The sequence below is a fragment of the Xylaria bambusicola genome (assembly GCF_022495145.1).
Source record: "Xylaria bambusicola strain CBS 139988 unplaced genomic scaffold F5B22scaffold_81, whole genome shotgun sequence".
NCBI classification, from domain to species: domain Eukaryota; kingdom Fungi; phylum Ascomycota; class Sordariomycetes; order Xylariales; family Xylariaceae; genus Xylaria; species Xylaria bambusicola.
In genome coordinates this window covers 122,329-148,007 of record NW_025953634.1, presented here as the reverse complement: position 1 = coordinate 148,007, position 25,679 = coordinate 122,329, and the positions used below count along the sequence as shown (strand labels likewise).

The following is a 25,679-nucleotide window of genomic DNA, read 5'->3' as shown; positions in this document are numbered from 1 at the left end:
CTTCTTCGGGCAACTTCTGATATTATTTTAGTCCTCCATTTTTCCTACCCCCTTTGATCTAAGGTTGAGAAAAGCCCGCCCCCCCCCCCCCCCAGAAATTTGTCTCGAGGAAGAAATGTCCATGGGTGGCGTTTCACTATGCTTTCCCCCCTTCTATTTGCGGAGATTATTGCGACCACGGGTTCTGGCGTTAGGAGAAGCTGGGTGTCTGGCTTTGTTTATGTGTTGTGTTGTGGTTGTGTTATGGTTCTGTGTTGTGTTGAGATAGACTTGACTTAACTTAACTCTAGTATGCCGATATATATTCATTCGATGAAGTTACGCGGATTATTAGCGAGAAATTTGAACGCTGATTCGCGTGATTCAACTTAATTTGCTCATCAATTATTTGCGTCTCTCACCTCTTCTGATTGTATTGTGTTGTTGGAATTGATATGGTGTGATTTGATTTGATATGAATAAGTAGACGATATGGGTGTGAGGTTTTGATTTTAATGAACGGCTCGTTTTCTTTGTGTGTTTATTTATCTGATGTGGGTGTAAAGGGTATCTTTCTAACTAGGGACTTATAAACTGTGGTCTCTTTCACACACGCACACACACACACACACACACACACACACACATATATATATATATATTATCCTATTACCGCTTTGCTTCTGCTATTTCTCATTTGTGCAGGGATCTTGGGAATCTATCTGGACAAAACTTGTGTGCAGTGTATATATGTAGGTATGTACATTTGTTCTATATACAGTGGCATGATATACATCTGTATATATGCATGTTTCATTCATTCATTAATCATTCACCCATCCCACTGGGCCTTTTGGTTGTTTATATACCTTTTCGAGTAAAGCAAAGTAAAGTAAAGCCTCACCTAATCCGAGTCATATTCTACCAGCGCAGACGTAGACGTAGACATAGACCTAGATTTCTCGGGCCCTGAAAGTTGTCCGCTTCCGCCCCCGCTGGGTCGATGAGTAGTCTCGTCATTAGTAGTTGGAATCTCCATCTTTTGTCTTTCGCGCGCTGTTTCTCCTGCTTCTCTACTTCTTTTCCCCAGGGCCACCGTTGACGAAAATGAAGACGGAGATGACGGGTGTGAGTTAGGGGGATTGGAATGAGGGTGGTTATCGGCCCGCTTCCGCTTTATCCCTTGGATTCTCGACGGCGTCGGGGTGGATTTTGTTGTCGTAGAAGTAGAAATAGAAGTAGAAGATTCGCCGCCTCGGGGCCGCGGAATAAATGGTAGTATGAATGGGTCTTGCGATGCGCGCGTGTTGCGCGTGAGCGAGGATACGAGGGAGTCGCGAGTTGAAGAAGCCTTGATTTCGGATTTTAGACGCTTTTTGCCCTTTTGCGAGTCGGGTTTTGAGATACCGTCTTTTGTTTTCTGAGAATCGCCATGTTGGGTACTGCTCGGTGCTGAATGTGTACCAAAGAGTGGCTTCGTGAGTGCCGCGTCATGTATCCTCGCCTTATTGTTCATTTCGCCGTGGAGGGCTTCATCTTGCTCGGAGCTGGCGCCAATGCCGAAATCCACGAGCGCTGCGCGTCGTGCGTCTTCTTCTGTCGCTGGTACGAGGTCGATGCCTAAACTCATGCGCTCTTGTAAATCCTCTGTGCTCGCGGCTTCTTTTTCGCGGGCCTTGCGCCCGGCGCGAAAAGCGGCTCTTAGACGGCGATTCTGAGTGTACGGGTCTTCCCAAGCACGATGGCTCGCATCTTCGAGCTCCGCAATTCGATGTGATCTCTCGATCAGCACGGCGCGGTCCTCGATGGTCTTTTCCAATGTCGCAAAAGCATTATTACGAAGAGCATCCTTCTCTTTCCCGGTCAGGATCTCTCCCACGCCCCCAACCAAGGCGCTGGAAGACACTAGGCTATCGTCTTTATCGTCCCCTGTGTCGCGCCGAGTTCCCCCTTCGGTTACCACGTACTCGGAATTGGCGGGGTCGGTCCGAATCTCGATGACGCCGCCGCAGTCTGCGTGGCGCATCCGGAAGCTCCATATGGGCGTGCTGTGGTAGGCGCCGACTTTCTTCTTCTCAGCGTTGAAGCGCACACCTTGGCCGATGATGGTCGGTTTCGTGCAAGTTCCACACCAGACTCCGAAGGGCATCTCGAAGCGCACCGTCAGGATGCCTTCGGTGCGCAACTTCGAGGCGCGCGAGCCTAGGGCGTGTTTCCTGTTCAGCGCATTGCCTGAGATGGTCCCCTCAACGTCCGGCGGGACGTACCGCCCCATGTTGAAACCCTGCATGGTGGCGGCTAGTTCGTCGTGACGTGTGTTTGAGGAGTAAGTAGCGCGGCAAGGTTAGATCGAAGAGGTCGTCGATGTGACTGTGCGCATTCGAAAGGTCGCTGTGAGGGAGTTGTAGTTTGAATTTGCGACGGTCCAGGGTGTAGTGTTTGAAACGCGGAGAACCGTCGAAAGCTTAGCTCAAGGGTAGGGCTTTTGGATCAGATGGCTCTGTGCCTGTGAGCCAACAGGTAATGAGATCATTTCATTTGATCTGAGGCGAGAATGGGGAAGGAAAGCGGGCTAAACGGTAAACTTGTCGGTGTGAGTTACCGGTACTTCCAATCCGTCTGTCTATACCTAGTATGGCGTATGCGTGTATAACGCTGCGCGAGAAGACTTGATTGCATATGTAGACAGGATTACGAGCCAGAGCTGCGATGAGGAAGCTGGATGAGAGACGAGGCTCTTTTAAGCCCCGCAGGAAGGACGAGTGGATCTACAGAACCCTGAGCTCCGCTAAAAGTTGAAGTTACAGGAGAGCTGTGCAGGGATGTGAATCATCATCATCATCATCATCATCATCAGGGCCATCGCAAGACCAAGCTTAAGTTGTGAAAGTACATCAAAGATAGATTGTAGGTACATAGTACATAAATAAATACTATCCCAAGATATTACAACAATTTAACACAGAACCGTAACCAATTGGAAGAGCAAGAAGTCCTGCGAGTATCCGATATCCAGTCAAAACCTGTTCCTTGCGCCTTGCGTCCTATCCATGTGCCCGTTGAATTTACATATTAATACCCCGTATATCCGTGTACAAATGGTACATCGTGTATTACACTACACGGCATAAAGTTGTCTGGGCTTGCCCCCAGCACAAGAGGCAAACTTCCACCATCGGTTGTGGTAGGCACCGCCAATGTTGACTAGACCCCATTTGATCGGGGCTGGGATAGGTGGCCAGTTCGCCCACATGCCATCCTCGACTGTGCCGTCCAGGTTAAGCAGGAAGAAGGGGACAACGTCGAGGGTGCCGGCCTTCGTCACTGTGCTCTTACCCCACGTCTTGAACGTCAGGGACGCGTTGGCCTCTTCCTGGGAGCCGGCCTTGGGTGCGTTGGGGTGGTCCGCGAGCTTTGCAATGGTCGAGATCTCACTGTGGAAGTGCGTCTCGAATGGTTCCTGGAATGAAGACATGATCCGTTGTAACTCGGTGCCCGAGAAGTCCTTGGCCGATCTCAGCGAGGCAAGGTACTTCTCAAACTCGGCCAGACCAGGCAAGAAAGCCTCTGCAAGCCAACTATTAGTATGAGGGTATTCACCAAGGAAACTGCTTGACAGGGGGGAATTGTAGGATAGAGAATTGTTGTCATACCGTGCTCCTTGTGTGTCTCGGCCCAGATGGTCTTGTCATCCAAGACCTCCTCTACCTTGGTGAACAGAGACACCTCCTCGTCATCATGATGTGACTTGACAAACTTGTACCACGTCAGAGAATACCCGATGAAGTCGGGCTTGTCGACATCCTTGACGTTGGGGGCTTGCTGGAAGATGGAATTGTAGCCGCGGAATATCGAGTTGTGCAAGAGGGCCATGTGCGTGGCGCCTGTCGCGAAGATGTCCGTCTAAACCGGCGTCTTGCAGTTAGTGATGACAATGTTCTCATAGGGAGGGACTCGATTGAGGGGCTCTAGCTAGCTTTGCTTACCCTGCCCGTCTCGAATTGGGGCGTCGTGATGAGCTTCAGCGGCGCATCGGCCCACGGCTTGGTGGGCTCGGGGGTCGTCGAAGTCATGAGGAGCGGCGATCGCGTGATGAAGAGTCCGATGAGAATGGGGATGGCTAGCAGGATGGGCCGGTTGAGGAGTCGGCGTCGTTCTGCGTTCATGGCGGCAGCGAGGCAGGCAGGCAGGCGGGATGAGCACAGGTCGAGGTCCGGGCGGCAACGGCGTTTTAATGGATTCGGGTGTTCGGGGGTTATGTCAAGCTGCGTCAATGTGCGTCAAGGTGCGGTTGTGTTCAAGGTTGCGTGGAGTGGTGTGCTACCTTGCTCTCCTTCTTTTCCATTCGATGATTGGAAAGACAAGCTACCATCATGCCACCGTACCAGATCGATCATGCCACTCAATACTTAAGGTATACACACGGACCAACCTAGCCAGAGGGCCAGGAGCCGTGACTACCCATTATAAGCTACCCTGCAATAAGTAATAACCGCGATATATAAAGCTAAACAGAAATACTTTCTGGATAACCTAAATTTATAGGGCAGAAGAGGTCACTTATTTTTTTTTACGAGTTGTTGGCGTATTTGCTAATCGTTGAACCCCCCTCCCTAAATTAGACCCACCAAGTACTCTGCCCATGGCAGCATTTGGATCATATAGAGAACATCTCGAGACTTACAAGGCAGCGAGACCTTGTATTGAAAATTAGTTAGCATTCCCAATCAATGCAGCAAATAGCTAATTAAGGCAACCTCTGAAGAATCCAAGATCCATCATCTTCCCTGCTACATATGCGCGTTCCCTTTGTTTGTTCTTGCCCGTCATCATACGTCATCATACCGTACTAAGCATTTTCCGCAAGGCTGCTTCTCTCGTTTCACCTATGCACCGATAGCCTGCCTTAGGGGCTAGGCACCCACGCGCTGCTTGCTGAGGATATCAAGCATGAGCTGCGAAGGCCGGTTGTCCTTGTAAACAGACTGGCTGTCCTTATAGGACTGGACGGCTCGCATGTAATTGTCAAACAAATAAACAGAGTCTTCAGGTCCTCCCTTGGCTTCTGGATGAAACTTGAGGAATGTCAGCGCGGATCCATCCTTCATTGAGTGGCAAAGGCCTTCCACGTACCTGGAGAGAGAAGATGGGTCGATACTTGTGTATCAGTCCTGTTGCGCAGTTAGAAACTACGCAAAAAAGTGGATCAGCAAAGAAATAGGTCCCTACCCTCATTACTGCCATCGTTCAAGTTGATGAAATACGGCCTGAAATCGCTGGGCAAGGTGCTCGCATCGACTGCATAACCATGGTTCTGACTCGTAATGATTGCAGCGCCTGTTGTAAGGTCTAAAGCCGGGATATTGTGCCCTCTGTTGCCGTATGGTAGTTTTATGGTACGAGCGCCAGCAGCGAGCGCGATGACTTGATGCCCCATACATACTTGGTCTGTTAGTTATTTTTTTGCTGTGGTGGGGAGGGTGAACTCAAATGTACCGCCCATGATTGGTATGTTGGATGTGTCCATAAGGCGCCGCAGGTTTTGGACAGTGGTCGTCAGATGCAACGGATCGCCTGGGCCGTTCGAGATGAAAACGCCGTCGAAATGCTGGGCAACTTTATGGATCGGATAGTCGTACGGGAAAACGGTCACGGAGGTGCCTCGGGCGACGAGACTTCGTAGAATGTTCTCCTTGACACCACAGTCTAAAAGGGCAATATGCAAAGATGCGCCCTTCGATTCCACCAGAAACGGGGCCTTCGTACTTACATGCGAGACGAGATGCTGCTGTTCGGGATCCGTATAGCCAGCGTCCTCATCCTCGTCGTAGCTTCCCCCCATGGAGATCCTGGCAAGGGAGGAGCCCTCCTCGCGGAGCAAGGTGACGATGGCCCGGGTATCAACGCCAGAAATGATCGGAACGCCCTCGCGAGCACACCACTTGCTCAAGCTCTCTACAGCCGTCCAGTGGCTATATTGGGCGGCGATATCGGCGACGACCACTCCCGCGCACTGGATGTGAGGGGATTCGAAGTACTTCAGTAGGCCGTACTGATCCCGCTCGTTCGATGGAACGCCGTAGTTACCGATGAGCGGAGTGGTGAAGACCAGTATCTGGCCCCGGTAGGAAGGATCGGTCATGCTCTCCGGATAGGCAACGAGCGAGGTCGTGAACACGGCTTCTCCGCTCACGTTGGCATTGGCGCCGAACGCTGTGCCTTGAAAGACGGGCCCTCCCTATATCCGCAGTTAGTTAAGGGTTAGGACGTCGTAATGGCCTGTAGGCTATAACCCACCTGGATTGTGAAAGTAGCAGGCATCTCGGATGCCTCCGCTGTTTCGCGACGGGGATCAACGGGCATTTTCCTGCCCGTGGTGCCTGTGGGAATAGCCCTCTCGGAGAGGAACCTGGCTTGGAAGGCCACCCTGGCAGGGGCCACGGCGAAGAGCTTACGAACTGGCCTGGCAGCATTGAGCGTAAGTCGGGGAAGCATGGTTGGAGGTTGTGCAAAGAGCAAATATGGTTCAGTAGAATCTCAGAAGGCTCTCAGAAGGCTCTCAGAATGCTAGAGACCTCCACAAGTGGTCTGTAAGCCGATGAAGGTTAGCAGATGCGACGTCATGGGCTGGATTCGAAGGGGTGATTCGGAGCGGTGAGTCAGTGCGGTCCGGGTGTATCGTACCAGACAGATAATCCTATTGGCAACAATGTCAGCCCGATAACCTCAATTGAATGAAATGAGGACAGAGTAGATGCGTGTCAAGCCGAAGCAGGGCAGCGAAAAGGCACAGTTGACATGGACTGTTGCCAAAAGCTGAGGAATCCCCCCTTTGATAGTGGGGGAAAATGATGTCCCCGATTCATGCTCACGCTAGACGTGCCACAGAAAAAAAGCACAACGTACCTGGGACGTGAAGACTGACGGGCGACCGATCATAAGGACGATTTCGCTGGAATTGCTACTAGAGGGATGTGTGGCAGTCGATTGAGGGGTAGTATAGACGGGCGATGGACGATACGAACTTGTTTGTAGGTGGGTGGCCGGATCGGTTGGAGAGAGAGAGAAAAAAAAACAAGCCTAGGTGTTCGGTGACAAAGACGTCTTTTTTATTCGTCAATTGGTGGGCCCTTTTCTTCCCTTATCCCCGCTACCTAAGCTTGTCCGCAATCGCTGCCCAGGCTCGCCAGGCACCACGCTACCGCTTTTCCCACGTAGTGGGTCATACTACATACCTAGGTAGTCTTATCGGCCAGCTCGAGCGCCGATAGAGGTCCGATGCGACGGGTCACACTACTTACGCAGTCACACAATTGAGAAGCATTGGACGACAAGAATGCCGAAAGCTATTGCGGGATGGTATACCTATGCTGCATGTACGATTCATAGCCTCTCACGTGGTCACGTGCGTATAGGTTTAGTGGGAAATAGGTAGATTAGCTAATATACATACCTCTTACCACGTTGTTAAATATCATTATGCCTCGACGGTTTTCGTCTCGGACGCTTCAACATCTAAAATACTTTGATCGTTAGATTCTCGGGTAGAAAAACCACAAGAATTATGCCACTTCAGAAGCCATACCAAGAGCCCAACGTAGCATCAAAGGTCAAGAGAATATCCATTCAGCCTTCTAAGGCGTAATCGCCGCAGGCATGAAGAGAATGTTGAGGACACTACAATTTTAGCGCATAAATGCAAGAAAGTCCTACCAAACATACATCTTCAACACACCTACACGTTGAAGACATGGATGTATCTATATAGATTGCCATGTGGAATCATTTATACTACTTTCTATACTACTTTCTATCCTCCAACCCCGAAACAAATCCCAATCTCACCGCATCAGAAGTATTTTGCTTATTTCCAAGCTTGGTCCTCTAGTGTCGGAGTTTCCCGAATACTATCTCCCAGGTTTGGATATCGTGATTCCTATGCATACAGGTGTGCTCTGCATATTGAGGCGTGCTAAGACATGCAGTTGGGAGGGGTTGACACGACGTTGTCAGTGATGGCGAATATGACAACGGAGATGAACTTGGATGCTGTGGTTTTACCTTTCACAGGGTGTATTTAGATTGGATAGACACCATTGGGCGGCGGGGATAAATGAATTAGAGTGTGCTTCGGACCGGGACTCTGAATATCTATTTCAATACGACACGTACGTTACTGATTCCAAAGCACTACCGGTACTGCTCAGTCTGTCTGAGATGGAGTACTACGTAAACGAGGGGAAACGGACTAGAGTTTCTTTTCCTGAGACCAGTCTGCATGCAAAGCTGCCAAGGTGCGGGGAAGATGCCGCCCCTGGAGCTGATCAATGGCGCCCGTCTATACTGCATAGTCGAGAGTATCTGCTGGATCTCTAGACATGTATAATCTAGGTTGCCTAGTAGAGTAAGTAGGTAGTCTAGCTGACGCATTACGATAAGTAAGTAAATGACCTTGGAAGTAAGTTATTTCCTAACCCTCCGCGGGCTTCGAATCACATAAGCAGGTCAAATGTCGAATTGAAGGGCGTGAGCTTGACAACTGCCGCAATTCGCGCCAGATCGTACGTTGTTAGATGGATGGATGGAATAGCCTAACCATGCTGTATCACCGCGAATCCCGAGGAGATTGGCTCGGCGAATGACTCGTCCGTGAGTAGATAGTGTCTTCGATTTCGGTGTGCATACACGTTCCATATGATGCTGGTATGTAGATGCTGTAGCGAGCTGAAAGGGCGGGTCGTCTGCGAGCCGAGATCTTGCAGGAAAATGGAACCCTACGAGGATCTGGATGGTGGGGTTGGGTTTTGTTATAAAGAGCAGCTTGAGGCGCATTCGTCACTGTGGAATTCGTTCTGATTTTCCGTCACCAAGCCAGAAATCGAATTTCGTGCAAGTATTGACCTTTTTATTTAACTATCTGTTTATATAACCTCGCCTACGTATTACTTAGCCTTTCATCAAAATGCCTGAGGGAGGATGCTTCTGCGGTAAGGTCAGGTACTCCATTGAGGGAGAACCGTTGGGCAAGGTCAGTTTGAATCTGTTATACTTGACACTGATTTGTTTCCGTTGGGTTTTCATATAAGTTCATCCTACTCGACCTTGATTTAAGTCCTTACAAGAGAAAAGAAAAAGTGAGAAAGTCATATATTAACGCCCGGAAATCTAGGCTATATGCCACTGTCTCGACTGCCGCAAGATCACAGGCAGCACGTACAGCACCAACATCATCGTCGCGGGCCCCAACTTCAAGCTTCTCTCGGGGACCCCCAAGAGCATCGCCAAGACGGCCGACTCGGGCAAGGAGATCGTGTCGCACTTCTGCGGCGACTGCGGCAGCACCCTATTCCGCGACGGCGTGTCCTTTGGCGACGGCAAGGTCATTAAAGCCGGCACCCTCGACGACATCAATGCACTTGATGATGCCAAGCCCGCAGTTGAATTGTTTGCTGCTCATCGCGCCGGTTGGGTTGTCGAAGTCCCGGGCGCAGCGCAGAAGGCGGCTATGATGTAGATATTTGGGTTCTGCGGGTTGCGATTTGGCGCGGGGAAGTGCTTTGTCTGTGATGGGGTTTGATGTGAAAAGATTCTGAGTGTTCGGGGTGTGTTGGTTGGAATATACGGTATAGGGATGATACGGATGTAGGTAGCTTTAAAGGAGAGAAAAAAAGGGGTACGATCTCATCCTACCCGTAAACATCTCGTCAAGACATCTTTTCCCTAGATGTGCTATATTGGCGTTTTATGATGAGAGTGGTCTTGATTATATCCTTCCTTGGAGCGGGAGAACAGGAAAATTGAAATCAATACTCAAAGTGAATTCTGTTCGTCCTGTTAGGTATGATCATAGATATGCCCTCGTGTATTCAATCCTATCACACACTCGTATTAGAGCTGGAAAGTGTGAGCTTGACTAGGTAACTATGGGATCAAGGATCGACATTTTAAGTCTTGCCGTCCTTGCAATTAATTTTGATGCTGCTATAGGGAGTATAAAGTTGACATGGGCATCGCCTGTGATATGTGAGGTAGCATCTATAATCCCTAATCTTGCATACCCGCGACACTGGGTGCAGTGCTTTGGTCTGTGCAGACCTGTGCTCGTGGAATGTAGCATCAAAGCTGGTCAGATTAACTTTTGTGATGAACGCTCCAGATATGCACCCCCAATACCTATGTAGATGGAAGATATGCAAGTTGGATCCGAACCAAAAGTAAGTATGCAATTGCTCGGGCCGCTAAGTCAAAGCTAGATCAGATCAGCACGATATTAAGCCCAGAGCAGACCCAGAGCTAAAACTTGTTGTCGCAATGAGATCGCAGAGATCTCGAAATGCTAACTAAGTATTCTTGGCTGCATAGGTCGTCCCGTCTCCCGCCTCGTGGTCGCCGATCGCGTGTTGTCCTGTGCTTTGCTTTGCTTTGCCTTGGTGTGATGAGATTGTGATGTAATTACCCCACGGAAATAGCAACGGCCTTCATTTCTTGTTGTACAAAGGTGTAAGAAATGGGGGGGATATGACTTCGTAGCGTATCATAGAAAGAAATCCCGAATACGGTACCTAGATTAAACGAATGACTGAAAACACGAGAAAACGGCGAGGAAATAAATCAAAAGATTCTCTCTCGTCTCTCTTACACACCTCGACACCCCACCAACTTGGTTCGTTTAGTTCCTGTTTGGACTGTTCCACATGCCGAATTCCTAGTTCTCTATCGAGTACAGATCTGCGGGCTGTGAGCTATGGCAATGACTTCATCATTTGACTCGCGTCCAATGGGATAGTGTTGTGATTGTTTCGTTGGGGCTACCAGAGACACTCGACACATAACCCGCAGGTTTCTGCACGGATTTCCAGGCGGGTTCTACACGGATATCGGGAAGAGACGCGTGGTGCAGAGCGATGCAGAGCGATGCAGAGCGGTGCAGACAGAGAGAGGTTTGATTTGAAGTTGCAAATGGCAAATAATGGATTCCCGGGGGCAACACTGCCACACCTCAGCTTCGTATCAGGTTGTTTCCGAGATGTTTCCGACTCGGCTCCGTTCCCTACAGTACATGTAGCATCGTATCTTTACTGTACAGTCCTGACAATCCTGACATCCTAATTGTCTGTACGTGTAGAGAACAGTAACCTACTTAACCTCACCGAAATATACATCTAATTCTTCGTATAGGTATATCGAGTAATTACACCAGGCTCTTCCTATTGTTCAATAGTAGTTAGTTACGGTAGTTCTTCCCCTAAAGAAGGCGAGCCGAGAACCCAGCTCAGACCAGCTGTACGAGCGCAGGCAGCTTTAGCGCTTCGCCCGTTATTTTTAGCTCGTCCAGACTCGTCTTCATATAATTTTTTAATTGGGGCCATCATGCCCTGATACCTATGCTCAAAACGGTAGGTACCATTATTACAATTATTACCTAAGTAGGTACCTAACATGCCTACCCTGCAGTGTAGGTAGACAGACCGTAGACAGACCTACGCGACACGCGCATGTCCGAGGCCTGATGCAGTGTATCTCTTACTCTTATGTAGACCTTGAATACCTCTGCATGCTGGATTACATAGTCCCTATGACTGTACCTAAAGATAAGTAAGTATTTTATTTCACAAAAACGGGCAGTCTGTTATAACTTATACATAGGTAGTACCTAGATAGGTAAGTACTGTAATTAAGTAGGTACAGTGGGACACCACCCTGAATCTGGCAAGGTAGGCCCGGGGTCCACAGGCCGTATCAGCGGTACGTCAGCCCGCTAGAGCAGCTGTACGTAGTAAAGGCAACTGTTAAGGCAGCTGTTAAGGCGCTATTGAGGCGCTGTTCAGGGGCTTGGCGGTCGTACAGAGAAAAGCTTGGCTCTTTAAAGCCTGCGTCAGCCCAGCTTCCAGAATCCCCAGAACAGACAGACCACCATCACCCTCCCTCCCCTTTTTCGTGACACGCGCTCGCTCTTCTCTTGTCATTGTCTCCCGTCTTCTCTTCACCACCAAATAATACTGTACAGCCAACATAACATCATCATCATACCCCAAAACATTCTTTGACAAGCCTAGTGAGGCCTGTGTGTCCTTGGCTAAAAGACACGCCGCTCACAGTAGACTATTCGCTCGTTCTGATCTTTTCGCTTTTCGCTTTTCTTTTCGCGCATCCACATCCACATCCCATCCACAGAGTCGAGTAACCGAGTCGAGCGAATTGACTTCGTTCATGTCGCCTTGGCTCCTGCATTGCGCATTGCATTAATTATCTTACGCTTATCGACTTGCAGCCCAACATCACCATACTAATTCGGCATCTGTATATTTCCATCCAATACACATCGCTGTCGCTGTCGCTGTCGCTGTCGCTGTCACCATGAAATTGTTGTCTGTCCTCGGCGCTGCCGCCCTATCCGGCGTCGCCTATGCTGCCAGCTACGACACTATCCCTGCCATCGAGGCCTTCGGTCAACACTTCTTCTACACCAACAATGGCTCTCAATTGTAAGACAAACCTTCGTGTCGCTACTTGCAACCATCCCCCTCATCTAAATACTGACGTGTCTTGATCACAGCTACATGAAGGGTGTCGCCTACCAAGAGAACTTCTCTCCCAACGGTTCCACTAGCTCCAATGTCGAGTACACCGACCCTCTTGCCGACAAGGCCAAGTGCGCGCGCGATATCCCCTTCATGAAAAAGATCTTCACCAACGTCATTCGTGTCTACGCCATCGACCCCACCAAAAACCACGACGACTGTTTTGAACTCTTGGCTGCCAACGACATCTACGTCGTCGCCGATCTCAGCGAGCCCAAGACCTCCATCAACAGCAACGACCCCGAGTGGACCGTCCCGCTATATGAACGTTATGCTTCCGTCGTCGACGCTCTGGCGAAATACAACAACGTCATCGGTTTCTTCGCTGGCAATGAAGTCGTCCAGGCCGCCAACCAGACCGAGGCCTCGGCCTTCGTCAAGGCTGCTGTCCGAGATACCAAGGCTTACATCAAATCCCAGGGTCACCGCAAGTCCCTCGGTGTTGGATACGCCACCGCAGATGTGCCCACACGAGACCAATTGGCTCACTACTTTGCCTGCCAGCCTGAGGATGGAACGGACACCAGCATCGATTTCTGGGGTTACAACGTGTACTCATGGTGCGGTTTCAGCAACTACGTCGCTTCTTCTTACGGTGAGCGAGTAGAATTCTTCAGCGACTACCCAGTTCCTGTCTTCTTCGCCGAGTACGGATGCAATGAAAACATCCCGGGTGGCCCCAACCGCAGACCTTTCACTGAGGTTGCTGTTCTGTATGGCAACATGACTGAAGTCTTCTCTGGCGGTATTGTTTACCAGTGGTTCCAATCGGAGAACAACTTTGGCCTTGTCCAAATTGATGGTGACGATGTCAAGCCTGAGCCCGACTTTACATCGCTGATGAGCCAGTTGGCCAAGGTTACCCCTAGCAGCACCGCCTCAAGCGCCTACACGCCCACGAACACAGCTCCTGCTTGCCCAACCAACGACTCAAAATGGGCTCCCAAGTCTTCCCCTCTCCCCGCCATTGTCAACCCTGAGCTATGCGATTGTGCCATGTCGGCCGTAACCTGCACCATCGATTCCGACGACGCCGAGTCATACGGCGCCGAGTTTGGCTTTATTTGTGGTTTAGAAGACGGCAAATACTGTGCTGGTATTGTGCACAACGCCACTCTTGGTGATTACGGTGCCTACTCGGGCTGCTCGCCCAAGCAGCAATTGGCTTGGGTGGCCAACCAGTACTACGAGGCTCAGGATTCAACCAACCAGGCCAGCGCTTGTGATTTCGATGGCCTTGCCAAAACCCAGGCTGCCTCGACCGGCGGTTCCTGCGCCACCCTACTTGAAGCTGCTGGTACTGATGGCTCTGGTGACGTTGCCCAACCCACTGGCAAGGTGACCGGTGGCGGTGGCTCCGGCTCTGATACCAGCGACAGCGCTGCTGCTCCTAACGGTCTTTCCACACCCGCTTTCTTCAACTTCGGCAAGACTCTCTTTATTGCCTATGCCCTTACCGCTCTCGTATCCGGAATTGGCATGCTTGTACTATAAGACTGTTAGCTTTGATGTCAGCGAGAGAGGGTCTGGATTTTTACTTGTAGGAAACGAAATGATGCATTATACTGTAATTGATTTGTTTGGCATTGCCATTGGTCCCCTTAGTTGTGCTGTGGATGCTTAATTTTGGGGTTCCTGGTCAATATGGCTTGGAAGACTAATTTGGCCCATTTAGAGTTGAAGGAATGCACACTAAACCCGGCCACGTGGTTGCAAATCTTTCAAGAAAAGTTGATGTATGAAGGAACCATGATTTACAATTGGACTTAAAGATACAGGGAAAGCTTCTTCATGATTCTGTATACTTGCCAAGAGCAGCCTCTACTTATTCGGTGCAAGAGATTGCTGAGTGTGCCTATAGTTCCTTGTTGCCACCAGATTCATATGGAAAAGATGACAATTACAGGGGCTTCACATGAACCACGCTTTCGACTTCACTCGTCGTTTGCACCAAGCAACATATACAATTTCTTAACTAACTGACTGACTGACTGACCTAAACGAATGGAACTTGTCATGACCGAGGACGAAAATTATGCAAGTGAGTAGATAAATTATTTAAGAGGGGGGGCGGGGTTAGTAAAAAAACACAACAAGGTTCTCATAACTTCGTGAAAATATGATGCTTGGCCCTTTCCTTCCTTCCTTCCCCTTTACCCATCGTCTTTACACTCACTGTAAGGACCAGCCTTTTTGTTTCCTTTCTGTTCTCATCAAAGTTCGCTGACTTGGCTTATTATTTCGGCACTTGCACGGACAATTCGTATGTCGCGCCGGACTGGATCGATGTGAATCGGGCGCCCGGCAGCACGGTATTGCCGTGTTTCACGACGACCTCGTCCACGTCGGCCTTCGAGATATTTACGTGGAATGTCCCCCCGCGGAATAGACGCGTCGCTTTCATCCCGCCCCAGTGAGGCGGTAGTTGAGGTCGGATCGTCAGACCTTCGGCGTCCCCGCGTAACCCGCATAATCCCTCGATGAAGCATCGATAGGCCCAGGACACGGTCCCCGTGTTGAATAGCTGGCTTGATCGCCCCGCTGTGCGCGGATACTCGCGCCACGCGCCCCGGTAGTAGTTGGGTATGTACACGGGCATCTGGCCCCGCTGGATGTAATCGGCGTCGCTGGGGCCCGGGATCAGCTTGCGCAGGACCTCGTACGCGCGGTCGGCCTCCCCGATGCCGTAGAGCGCGTGGATGTAGAATACCGCTGCGTGGTTGTATACGGATCCGTTCTCGGCCGAACCGGGATACTTCTGCGTCACGCGCCCGACGTCCTCGCGCATCCCGCTGTACGGCGGGTCGAACATTAGTGTCCCGTACGGTGTCGAAAGATGCTCGTCCACGGCGCCCAGCATCTGTCGGATTTGGCGCGGCGACGCGGCACCGCTGAGAATCGACCATGTCTGTGGATTCAGCCAGATCTTCCCTTCGCTGTCGTCCGCGACGCCGAAGACGACGTCGTCGTCGGTAATGCCGCGCGCGAACCACGATGCGTTAAGGGGCCACATGTGCTTGTTCGCGGCGTCGTTGACGGCGGCCGCGCCCGCGCGGTATTTAGATGCTAGCGAGGTTTGTCCTTGGTGCGAACAGACTTCCGCCCATAGACGACATGCGAACCCCGTCGCGAGCGTCAACCACCCTGATACCCCCTTGCCCTTGTAGCCTACCATGTTCATCGGGTCGCACCAGTCGCCTTGCGCGATGTAGCTCAGGCCGCGCTCGTCGCGCGCCGAGAGAAGCCAGTCCACCGCGTGGCTTACGCGCGTGAACACCGTGTGCTGATCCCCGCGGACGTCGGAGACGGGCTCGTCGAGCAACGCGTAGTCCCCTGTTTCGGAGAGGTAGACCTCGAGCGCCACCGGGAGCCAGACGCAGTGGTCCGTGTGCGGGATCTGATTGATGTATTTCAGCTCGGCCCCCTCGGCGAGCAGGATCCCGTCGGGCATGGCGCCCGTGGCTTCCTGCTGGGACAGCGCCGTGAGAAATGCGCGGCGCGTCACGCCCGGGTTGATGTAGGCCATGCCCATGTTGTCCTGCAGGTAATTCCGCGTCTGCGGGTCCGTGGTCAGCCGGTTCACGTCCCCGTGGTAGTAGCATTGGCGCGGCAGCCAGTGGTTCACGAAGTTGTCGAGCGCGGCGTCCGGCGTGCTGATCTGTAGACACCCTGTCCCCTTCGCGATGTACGACGCGTATTCGCGGGCGCAGCGCGCGAAGCCCGCTTTGCTTAGGTACCGGGACTTCATCGTCGCGATCTCGGCGTCGTCGAGAGCCGGGCCGAGAAGGAAGCGCAGGGTATGGCTTGACGATGGCGACAGAGAGAGACGGTATTGTACTGCTGCTGCTGGCGTCTCGTAGCGCGCGTCGCTGCATCCTAGCTCGTCGTTGTCTGTGATTGCCGAGGGCGCATGCAGTCCTCCTTCGCCCTCGAAGGCGCTCTGTCTTGCCTCCCAGGACGTCGGAGCCGTCTCGCATAGGAAATACGATTTATCTTTCAGTAACTTGTTCTTGAAGTAATCCTCCGCCTTCTGGTACGGTGTGATACTGCTCGCTACGACACCGTTCAAGTCTGCGCGCCATTCGCCGGATTGGTTCATCCATGACATGTACCCGAAGGGGAAATAGGGGTACACGCTGATCTTCCGGGGCCGATCGCTTAGGTTCGTTACCGTGACGGACCAGAGCTCTACCACGTCGTGCGTGGGGATTACGAGGGTCATTTCTACGCGCAGGCCGAGACTTTCGACCGTCCAGCGGACGTCGCTTTTTCCTGCCGAGAATACGAATTTATCAATAGGTGCGGCGTTGTTGCGCACGGGTTCGAAGGGTGCGCTGAACATGTTTTGCGGGGACGGCATTTCTTCATCCTTGATGTATACGAATCGCCCCGGGTGGTGCGCGTAGTAGTTCTGCTCCGGCTGCATGAAGGTCCGCGCCTCGAGGTTCGGCGCGTGGATGTACTTGGCTGGCTCTGGCTGCATGAACTGCGCCGTCGCGTACCCCCGGCATGTCACCTGGATCATCATCTTCTGGTTCCATAGAAAGGCGCCGGCTTTGGGGAGCGCCGTTGGGCTTGTTAGCTCGTACCGGGAGCCGTCGGCCGTTGGACTGCAGAGAGGCGGCACATTGTGGTTGTTACTGATACCGTTGATGTTGTTATTATTGCCGTTACTGCTGCCGTTGGTACCATTGCTGGTGTTGCTAGTACCGTTGCTGCTATTGGTACTATTGTTTGCATTATTACTCCTAGCACCATTGGTAGCCGTTACCGGCGTCCCATTGCTGCTGCTGGCCGAGTTAATCGTCATTGGGAGAGATTTCCTACTTGGTGGGTGGCCGACTTGCTCCGTGACATTCAGACTACGTCCCCGATATCTGCCGAGTCCGGTTCGGGGTCTTACGGAAGAAACAGGGGGGCGGTAGGGTCTCTACGCTTCCGAGCCAGACAACAACACGCCCACTTTCCGCAGTGGAGATAATCTTAAGGAAATAGGGAATTTCCGAAAAGGTATTTCGGAAGGAGAGACAAATTCTTCGAATAATTAAAAGAAAACGGAAAGGGAAGTGAAGGGAAAGGGGAGGAAAGAAGGGAGAGAGAGAGAAAGAAAGAAAGGAAGGAAGGAAAGGGGAAAAGGGAACGGAAAATACGATTAGATCGACTTTCCTCTTGACCGCCTCGCATGCGAAAGTAGGAAAGGAAAGGGGGAAAAAATCTTCAAATTGTCATTCCAGTCCTTGTCATGCATGTGTCCATGGTCGACCGCCGAGTATAGCATCCCGGCATCGAGTCAACGAACGGGAGAACCAGAGAGCGAGACGAGGGCACGAGGTCACGGCTTGCTTACGGGTAGCTAGATTACATGACGTTACCTACATACCGAACCTTGCAGAAAAGAAGCGAGTACCTAACTAACCTAGGCTACCTTTTTCGTGCTGCGTCTGTCTGTCTGCCATGCAAGCCATGCCATTTTTTTCCTCTATAAATTTTTCCTCTCTTCGTATTTCTGTTCTGCCGCGTGGTCATGAGCCGATAGTACCGGCGCCGCCACCGGACCGTTGGGACATTGGCGTAATGCAATGTGTGCCATCATCATACAGTCATCCTACTTTATACTGTACGACAAACAGTTAACGAACCACTGTACAAAACTCGCATTGGCCCCCTTACAACCGCCCGAGAATATACACGCACACACCCCGAAAAACACGGTCGCCAGCCAGCAAATGCTGTAACCCCTGGAATGCCTAGCACGGCTAGCACGGGAGAATCCGCGGGTAAAAAGGTGCGGTGAGGCAACCCCCATCCCCCAGAACCATAAACCCCCAATGCAGCCGTCCTCCCCTCGCTCCAATGGAGTGTAGGTCAGCTGACTCCACCGAGCTGTCTCGTCGGGACGAGGGAAGGGATACGTATATGTACTTCAACTTTCAAGGTGGGAACGCGGGCTGATGAACGAGGTCTGGACAAGTGCTGTGCCTGTGCTGTGCTGTGTTGTAGCCTGTAGCCCGAAGTGTGTTTATGTCTGTATATACATCGTGCTTTGGTCTGCATCAGTTATCTCATGTCGGGTTTGGTTTCTCTTGTCTCTTTTGCTTATGTATAGGACCTATTAATTGTCTATGTAAGTAAGAGGCGCGTGGGGGACGGCGGGAGGGATATGCGACCTCAGGCCTGTATAATCATGCCCCTGCCTCCCAAAAGAGGTAGGTAAAAGTGGTTTGGGGTTCATCCTACTGAGAACATGTTTCTGATATAGCTGGTACCCCCGATTTCACGATGCTGATCATCGCGATGGGGCTTGGAGATTCAGATGTGGGCAATTGGAGTTCATGGCGAAATAGTTCACTTGCATTGCCTACCTACCTACCTAGGTACTCACGCTACAGTGGGATTGGGTTGGGGCTTGGAGCTTACTTTGGTCCTTTTTCTTGAACAAGGTAACGGTACAGTATATGTATTGGTCTACGAGACTTGTTCAATGGATAACGGCGTACTTCAAACCCGAATTCTTCTAGACAGACATGTAAATGAATGCTAATTGATAGGGCACGCAGCAGGTTTTTGTTTTACTAGTGGTGGAGCCATACAAGTGTATATAATAGCCTCGAGAAAGATACGCGTCATAGTCAGCTGAGGCTGCAATTGACGTTCTCAATACTTCAGGTTCTTCGGGTAAAGAGCTGGAATAGGTAATTCGATGGCTTTACTCGATCCAGGCCCTTGTACACTAGAGTAGAATCGATGTAGGACCATTGCCAGCCACACCCCGTTTGCCGGCCATCGTAGTGTACCGGTACTCTGCCTCCAACAATGAATGCCCAGAGTAGTAACCTGGTGTGTTTAGACTACAGACATACAAGGTACGGACCGATTCTCAAGAAGCTTCGACGAGGCTCCAGCTATGTTAGTTAAGGCGCCTAATAAACTGAGCTAGCTGGTCAAGGTACTCAGATAAGTAGACCGCGAAGTACCGTCAGTCGATTGATGGCCAGCCGGTATGGCGCAGCTCGCTTGCTCCGTTGGTTCCATCGCTTTAAGGCGTTATTTCGGTCCACTTCGGTTTAGCTCGCCCCGAATCGGCATCATTAATATACGGGGGGTTGCAAATGGCCGGGAGTGTTGGTATTAAGGTATGAATATTGTAATGGCTTTCAAGTCGATGTCATTCGGCTACCTACCGAAACTATCTATAGTAGCGGACCTGATGACGAGGTATGTGTCTTCTGAGACACGGCCGCATGAATTGCCCGGAGTTGCATATGCGTCTTTGAGTACGGCATATCTACAACAGCCAGGTAAACGCCTGGGCTTGAGAGCTAGGAAACTCGGCCCGGCGACCGTCAACTTGTCCATGTAAAGAGTCGATACCATGCCCTAGACAATGTCTTCTAAGTCATTGATGAGCCATCAGGTGATTCCGCACCTAGCTTTACACAATTGGTACTACTTTCCTACATACCCAGGAGTCACGACGCTCCGAGGTCGGTTGCTTGATCTGTGTCGAGGAGGTAGCACTGGCCAGGTAACATTGGGGGGCACAGCCCGGGCATTATGTGGCACGGTTGGAAGAATACTTATCTATACCGACCTTGTGTATTGATATACGACCTGTCATTTCCATGTCGGGATTAATGGATTCTCCGCTGAGGGACGACGAGGCAATCTCCAGCATTTCTGACGCACGCTTTCTGATAGCGGGAATTGAAGAGACCGCGTATTACACTTGATTAGTCGCCCGGCATCGCGTCAATGCTCGAACAGGGAACAGCCAATCTTCTTACTTCGTAGACGGATGCTTCTTTATTGCATAAGTCGAGCGGTGTCACACAATTGCTGCAGTGCGACAATGTAGACCGTGAGGTGCATTTGGCATTCTCTTTCTCTCGTCGCTTGTTCCAATATGCCACGGGCCACGGCATACACCGGAACACGATGCGCGACTTCATTTATAGTCGCGAGCTCACAAGGCCACATTAGCCCTTCAACGGATATGGTCGGCATATCCGCGTGTCTGAATCGGCCTGTCGGACGCCGCCAGGGAGAGTCCGGACAGTTTGCTTTTGCAAGACCTGGGTCTGGGTATGCGCTCATGGATATCAAGGCGAAGGGTTAAGATGTGTAGTGTAAACGACGGCTAGGGATCAGAAAGGAGGGCCAGGCCTCATTCGAGAGGGCTTCTTCTAAACACGAAGCGCTTTAGGAGCATATGTATGCAGGTCAGCGCACTTTATTTATGTCTCCTCCACCAATCCGTCATCAATCGTCAGCTTACCGGATTTCTCGAGTATCTGTCTAGACTATAAGGATATCTGAAGCGTGAGAAGCCTCCCATTCCCTGAAGGATCGCATACCAAGTCAAGCTAGGGGCTTTACAGTATCGTCCCTGTCGCCCACGCTAGGGAGGGATAAGGGACAGCGCTTAGTGTGTATATACACAATGCGTACGTAGTCTAGCTTATGTCCACCTCATGGTGAATGAGCGCCGATCATCCCCACCACTTCCTCAACTTCAGCCTCTACCCCTCGTTCTGCAGAATCACGGTTCATTTTCGACGCCATAGCGCCACCAAATATGCCTGAGACTGAACGTTTGCCCACCATCTTCTTTATCCCTGGTGCGTGGCACAAGCCTTGGGTCTTTGATAGCGTGCGCGGCATCCTCTCGGCTCGTGGCTTCGAAACCGAAGCGCTGGTACTTGCTACAGCTGGATCGTCCGATCCCGACATCGGTCTCCAGGACGATGCCGCCAAAGCCCGCTCGGCTCTCACGAAACTGATTGATGACGGGAAGGAGGTTCTTGTTGTAGCCCATTCATATGGCGGTATCGTTGCCTCCAACGCCGTCAAGGGGCTAAGCACTACGCAACGTACTGCCGATGGTTTGAAGGGTGGTGTAAGCATGGTATTGTATCTAGCGGCATTCATCATTACCGCAAACACATCGCTTGTGATGGCTGCTAGCCATTCCTCCTTTGGTGGTGGTGGTGGCCCTCCCGATTGGTGGGACATCTCGGAGGTACACGTCCTATTTTCATTTATAACTGTAGCGGGAGACTAATACCATGGCATACAGGACGGCAAATTTGTCACGCCCTCCGACCCGCGTGAAATGTTCTATCACGATGTCGAACCATCGCTAGCACAGAAGGCCATAGATGCTCTTCTGCCGATGCCTGTTCGATCAGCGGCAGATGTATCCCTCTTTGACCCCCGAGACGGCGGCTTCGAGGTCGGCTATATCTTCGCTGAAGAAGACAGAGCTGTTCCAATCGATGCTCAGAAGGGCTTATTCGAGCTATTTCCAGCCGGATCTTTCTCTGCTAGCCTGCCTACTAGCCATTCGCCATTCCTCAGCAATCCTGATGCTCTCGCTGATACTCTCCAGAAAGCCATCAAGCACCTGCTTACTAAGAGATCACAAGCATAACTAATTACTATATGCCCTTTTCATCTTTCCATACCTGTGGTGGAAGGATTATGAACTGAGGCTTTGCCCCAGACATGGCAGACAGGGGGGGTCATTCGGGGTCTAGATTCAGGTAGACAGGGTGTTATAGATACAGGAAGATAACCTTGCTTCTATCGGTCTCATATACATAGACTAGACATAGAACGAACTCGGTCGTCTGTAATAGATTCCTTGTTGATGCATCTCTAGACACTTCAGAAAGGATAGCGCGCATTTTCTCTACAGGATAGCTTGCTTGCTGGAGCTGCTAATGTTTTAGGCTATTCATTCACAGAGTAGCAAAAAGGCTCATGTAACAAGGGATATAATACTATGCCTACTGATCGACACGTGTATTTCTGCTCGAATATGTAGCATTGTGGCCTTTAATCAAGCGCGTCCATCTTAGGCGGTACTGCCTTCATCGATTGCAGAGGCGCAAGTTTTCCATATTGGTTATATCAGTTGATCAACCTAATAAATGTACCTGAAGTTCAAGTTCTCCTTATCCGTCATATCGGCAAACGCAGTGGTATCCAAGTCTCGCCCTTCGAGCCCACCTTCCATAGCAGCCTGGATCTTGTCTCTACGTCTATTTTCTCTCCTCAAGAGGATCCAAAATGTAATGATAAGAAGCACTTCGATGAGGTGGGAGACAATCATTGACCAAATTCCAAGCTCATAATAGGGTGCCTGGTTGGTCAAGTAGAAAAAGGGGCCAACAATCTGCGGAAATTTGTTAGTAAGGTAATATAGTTTCTAGAAAACCAAAGGTTACAGCTAAAAAGGTTATCGTAATAATAGGTCGGCGTCAGGAACAGGACGTACTATTCATGGTTAGCTTGATCCTAAATTCATATATGCGTGTTGCAAGGGTAACACACCATTACCAGTGCAATAACCCAGGAACAGAACGGCATTGGTGACAACCTTTTTAGTGTGGCCGGATGTGTTCGCAGTCTGGAGTGAAAGGATCATAACGAAGGCAGCATTGTACGGACCAGTCAAGTAGTACGCAATAAGTCTTCCGGCTTGTTGCTCGGTGCCAATGTAGCGTAGACCAAATGCCCCGGCAATATTGGGTATCAAAAAGATGAGAATGAACATACAGCGTCTGTTCACGAATCGGTTATTTAGGTAAACGCATGCCAGAATACTAATAGCGATCAAGACCCCGTAAGGAATCTGCAGTAATGTGGTGCCCAGCGTACTGAACCCGAAGCCCTGAATAATCAACGTGCCGAAGTTGGATATGCCTCCATTAGGGACGTTGCAAACGACGCCGAGGACAAAGAAGAGGTAGATCTTGATATCAAGAAATGCTTCTTTGACCTGATACGCCTTTAAATGTTTATTCTCGATTCCTGTCTGGTTCTCTCTCAAGCGCTGGACTGCCATGCGCTTTTCGGCCCTCGAGAGACCCTTCGCTGTGACCGGAGAGTCGGGCAGGAAGATGAACATAACAATCCCCCACGCGGAACATAATGCCCCTATGATTAGGAATTCGTACTTCCAAGACGGGAGGGCGCCTCTTATGCTACCAATCGCTAATACCCCAATTAGCTGTCACTGATCTCAAGGACATGAGATAGGCACTCACCATATCCGAGTAACCCGCCCAGAGCAATGCCAAAACCATTTGCAGTGTACCATAAGCCCATGCGCACAGGCTGCTGCTTTCTCGTATACCACATTGATGTAATCAGCATGAAGGAAGGATCGGAGCAAGCCTCTGCCGCGCCGGCAAGAAAACGAAGAGCTAATAGCTGTCCAAAATTCTTTGCGGCCGCCTGAAGCATTAAGAAAAAGCCTATAAGGGGTTAGCAAAGCCAGCGGGATATAGACGGAAGCACGTACCCCAAAAGAAAATATTAACGCCTAAATACTTTCCTAGTTGCTGTTAGATTCAATTTGCTTTCATCTGTAAAGAAACAGGCGCCCTTACCGATTGGTAAGCGCTGCATTAAAAAATTGGTCGGAAAGGCCCAGAACAAGAAGCCGAAGTAGAAAACCGAGCTCAACCAGTTATAGTCGGCGCCTTTTAAGTTGAGATCCTCCCGGATTCCAAAGATTGCTATGTGGTGTTAACAGGATAGGAGAGATAGACGAGCCCTTGGGAAGAGACGAACCAGCATAGGACAGGGTTGTTTTGTCGATATAGAAGAATGCGTAGCAGACAGCGAGATATGGTATGATCATGAAATCAATCTATATGATTAAGCATCAGCTTACAACTTATGATAGGAACTCGTCTGCCCCCCCGTCACCTTTCGCACGAGTTTCCGCTCTTCGACTGGGTCGAGCGGCTCGTGAATTTGCTCTGGCGAGTCGAACAAAGCCATGGCGACATCTGCATCTCGGGCAGCAATACCCTTCCGTGGCGGGGAGATGCTTGTGCGCTCATGGTGAACTGCCGAGGCAGGTTCAATATCGTCAGATTTTCCTGCATCGCTCGCCATGCTTTAACTGCTGCACCGTATTGAAATAACAAAGAATAATAGTGCCGCGCGTCCACGCTAGTTCCACCGGTGGTCTGAATGGCCTTGTGTCAAATCGAAGAGGCTCGATAGAAAGTCAGCTAAGATCGTCTTATGAGCAACTGATATAGCGCGGGCTGGAGCTTAAAGCTTGGGCTTCACATCAAGTCCCCCCCCCTTCAAGATGCATCGGGAAACGAGTTTAAATGAAAGTGATGAACTACCAGAACTAAATAAACAGGGCCTGGGAAAGGTTTTAACTCACATACGATTCTCAGCTGTAAAATCAGGGTTGTGAATATCAAGGAAAGAGACAGCAACGAGCTAGGTCCAACACGACGCGATGTTTATGTTGTACCCCTTCACTGAGATGACGCCCCCGACAATAGGTCTTCGGCAATGTGTGGCTTCCCCACGGCGATTTCCCCAGGGGTTTGCCTCGAATGCGGGGAGAGACGCCCACCATTGCCGATCACGATGAGGGGAGGGCATCATGCCACTTATCTCCGTTGATAGCGAGAGTTCCCCAACCTGTACTGCGAATGGGCGAGTATTGCTGTGAGATCAAGGGAAACCTATTCCGCCATATGAGGAAGCCCTCAGCATGGTGTCCGCATAAGCAGACTAGAATATTGAAGTGATAGCTGAAGGACACACTGGCATAGTTCCGATAGTGCTTCGGTAAAGTTAAGTATTTCAATAGATCATAGAGAGCCTAAAAATATGCTTGAGTCCAGAATAAAGGCTTTCCCATCTATCATACATAGAACTGCATCCAATTAGCAGATAATTATTTGGGGTTCTTGAGTTTGAGATTCCTACGTCACATTATTTTCGTGAGCGAAACTAGAAGGCAGCACGTTACCAAGAACGACTTTGAGCAGTCTGATTCAAATCAATCTTTATTAATAGCGATTCTGTAATGGGCAGCTATAGCGGCTTCCGGTATATATGCATGTGTCGAGTCCACAGTCAATCAGGCGCAGGTACGTTAATATCATCTGCATGATTGCTGTACATCGTGATCCATGGAGCACCCGGATCTTGTTGATGGTCGTCAAGATTGTCCGTGTGCAGCGTATCCTTGATATTCTATACCACCTTTCTTATTGCATACCTACCTATCAAACTGAAACCTAAGCGGGGTGTTGCAAGATCTCCCTAGCCTAACTCGATGAAGCCCGCAACATA

General features: G+C 50.5%; 8 protein-coding genes across 8 annotated transcripts; 3 read left to right on the top strand and 5 right to left on the bottom strand.

The window, feature by feature from the left end:
• Positions 1 to 628: 628 nt before the first annotated feature.
• On the bottom strand, positions 629 to 2,748 carry F5B22DRAFT_629389 (uncharacterized protein). Its single transcript, XM_047976473.1, has one exon. It carries the CDS (start codon positions 2,267 to 2,269, stop codon positions 884 to 886), a length of 1,386 nt encoding a protein of 461 aa, XP_047825309.1. The 5' UTR covers positions 2,270 to 2,748; the 3' UTR covers positions 629 to 883.
• A 79-nt stretch (positions 2,749 to 2,827) lies between these two features.
• F5B22DRAFT_551999 (uncharacterized protein) lies at positions 2,828 to 4,585 on the bottom strand. The gene is made up of 3 exons (XM_047972969.1): positions 3,957 to 4,585; positions 3,633 to 3,882; positions 2,828 to 3,546 (listed from the first exon to the last, which is right to left on the bottom strand). The coding sequence occupies exons 1-3, from the start codon at positions 4,143 to 4,145 to the stop codon at positions 3,098 to 3,100; spliced, it is 888 nt and encodes a 295-aa protein (XP_047825308.1). The 5' UTR covers positions 4,146 to 4,585; the 3' UTR covers positions 2,828 to 3,097.
• On the bottom strand, positions 4,519 to 6,627 carry F5B22DRAFT_552040 (carbamoyl-phosphate synthase). The gene is made up of 5 exons (XM_047972970.1): positions 6,277 to 6,627; positions 5,476 to 6,217; positions 5,209 to 5,421; positions 5,113 to 5,150; positions 4,519 to 5,054 (listed from the first exon to the last, which is right to left on the bottom strand). Exons 1-5 carry the CDS (start codon positions 6,472 to 6,474, stop codon positions 4,893 to 4,895), a joined length of 1,353 nt encoding a protein of 450 aa, XP_047825307.1. The 5' UTR covers positions 6,475 to 6,627; the 3' UTR covers positions 4,519 to 4,892.
• A 2,171-nt stretch (positions 6,628 to 8,798) lies between these two features.
• On the top strand, positions 8,799 to 9,698 carry F5B22DRAFT_551978 (Mss4-like protein). The gene is made up of 2 exons (XM_047972968.1): positions 8,799 to 9,007; positions 9,149 to 9,698. Exons 1-2 carry the CDS (start codon positions 8,942 to 8,944, stop codon positions 9,491 to 9,493), a joined length of 411 nt encoding a protein of 136 aa, XP_047825306.1. The 5' UTR covers positions 8,799 to 8,941; the 3' UTR covers positions 9,494 to 9,698.
• Positions 9,699 to 12,165: 2,467 nt separating this feature from the next.
• On the top strand, positions 12,166 to 14,324 carry F5B22DRAFT_551859 (Glucanosyltransferase-domain-containing protein). Its single transcript, XM_047972966.1, has 2 exons — positions 12,166 to 12,464; positions 12,536 to 14,324. Exons 1-2 carry the CDS (start codon positions 12,337 to 12,339, stop codon positions 14,052 to 14,054), a joined length of 1,647 nt encoding a protein of 548 aa, XP_047825305.1. The 5' UTR covers positions 12,166 to 12,336; the 3' UTR covers positions 14,055 to 14,324.
• Positions 14,325 to 14,450: 126 nt separating this feature from the next.
• Positions 14,451 to 17,456, bottom strand: F5B22DRAFT_551888 (Six-hairpin glycosidase-like protein). The gene has a single exon (XM_047972967.1). It carries the CDS (start codon positions 17,368 to 17,370, stop codon positions 14,797 to 14,799), a length of 2,574 nt encoding a protein of 857 aa, XP_047825304.1. The 5' UTR covers positions 17,371 to 17,456; the 3' UTR covers positions 14,451 to 14,796.
• A 3,468-nt stretch (positions 17,457 to 20,924) lies between these two features.
• On the top strand, positions 20,925 to 22,241 carry F5B22DRAFT_551791 (Alpha/beta hydrolase fold-1). The gene is made up of 2 exons (XM_047972965.1): positions 20,925 to 21,579; positions 21,637 to 22,241. The coding sequence occupies exons 1-2, from the start codon at positions 21,136 to 21,138 to the stop codon at positions 21,988 to 21,990; spliced, it is 798 nt and encodes a 265-aa protein (XP_047825303.1). The 5' UTR covers positions 20,925 to 21,135; the 3' UTR covers positions 21,991 to 22,241.
• A 244-nt stretch (positions 22,242 to 22,485) lies between these two features.
• F5B22DRAFT_652123 (putative MFS allantoate transporter) lies at positions 22,486 to 24,470 on the bottom strand (the record flags this gene model as incomplete). The annotated part of the gene is made up of 8 exons (XM_047979561.1): positions 22,486 to 22,737; positions 22,831 to 22,838; positions 22,896 to 23,558; positions 23,612 to 23,821; positions 23,869 to 23,901; positions 23,957 to 24,085; positions 24,141 to 24,219; positions 24,279 to 24,470. 8 exons carry the CDS (start codon positions 24,468 to 24,470, stop codon positions 22,486 to 22,488), a joined length of 1,566 nt encoding a protein of 521 aa, XP_047825302.1.
• Between the last annotated feature and the right edge of the window lie 1,209 nt (positions 24,471 to 25,679).

Coding starts and splice junctions, on each gene's coding strand:
- F5B22DRAFT_629389 (XM_047976473.1), bottom strand. CDS start 2,269: ATGCAGGGTTTCAACATGGGGCGGTACGTCCCGCCGGACGTTGAGGGG.
- F5B22DRAFT_551859 (XM_047972966.1), top strand. CDS start 12,337: ATGAAATTGTTGTCTGTCCTCGGCGCTGCCGCCCTATCCGGCGTCGCC. Junction 12,465..12,535: donor ACCAACAATGGCTCTCAATT/GTAAGACAAACC, acceptor TCTTGATCACAG/CTACATGAAGGGTGTCGCCT.
- F5B22DRAFT_551888 (XM_047972967.1), bottom strand. CDS start 17,370: ATGACGATTAACTCGGCCAGCAGCAGCAATGGGACGCCGGTAACGGCT.
- F5B22DRAFT_551999 (XM_047972969.1), bottom strand. CDS start 4,145: ATGAACGCAGAACGACGCCGACTCCTCAACCGGCCCATCCTGCTAGCC. Junction 3,883..3,956: donor AGACGGGCAGGGTAAGCAAA/GCTAGCTAGAGC, acceptor ACGCCGGTTTAG/ACGGACATCTTCGCGACAGG. Junction 3,547..3,632: donor CGAGACACACAAGGAGCACG/GTATGACAACAA, acceptor GTTGGCTTGCAG/AGGCTTTCTTGCCTGGTCTG.
- F5B22DRAFT_551791 (XM_047972965.1), top strand. CDS start 21,136: ATGCCTGAGACTGAACGTTTGCCCACCATCTTCTTTATCCCTGGTGCG. Junction 21,580..21,636: donor ATTGGTGGGACATCTCGGAG/GTACACGTCCTA, acceptor CATGGCATACAG/GACGGCAAATTTGTCACGCC.
- F5B22DRAFT_551978 (XM_047972968.1), top strand. CDS start 8,942: ATGCCTGAGGGAGGATGCTTCTGCGGTAAGGTCAGGTACTCCATTGAG. Junction 9,008..9,148: donor AGGGAGAACCGTTGGGCAAG/GTCAGTTTGAAT, acceptor CCGGAAATCTAG/GCTATATGCCACTGTCTCGA.
- F5B22DRAFT_552040 (XM_047972970.1), bottom strand. CDS start 6,474: ATGCTTCCCCGACTTACGCTCAATGCTGCCAGGCCAGTTCGTAAGCTC. Junction 6,218..6,276: donor CTGCTACTTTCACAATCCAG/GTGGGTTATAGC, acceptor CTGCGGATATAG/GGAGGGCCCGTCTTTCAAGG. Junction 5,422..5,475: donor CAACATACCAATCATGGGCG/GTACATTTGAGT, acceptor TAACAGACCAAG/TATGTATGGGGCATCAAGTC.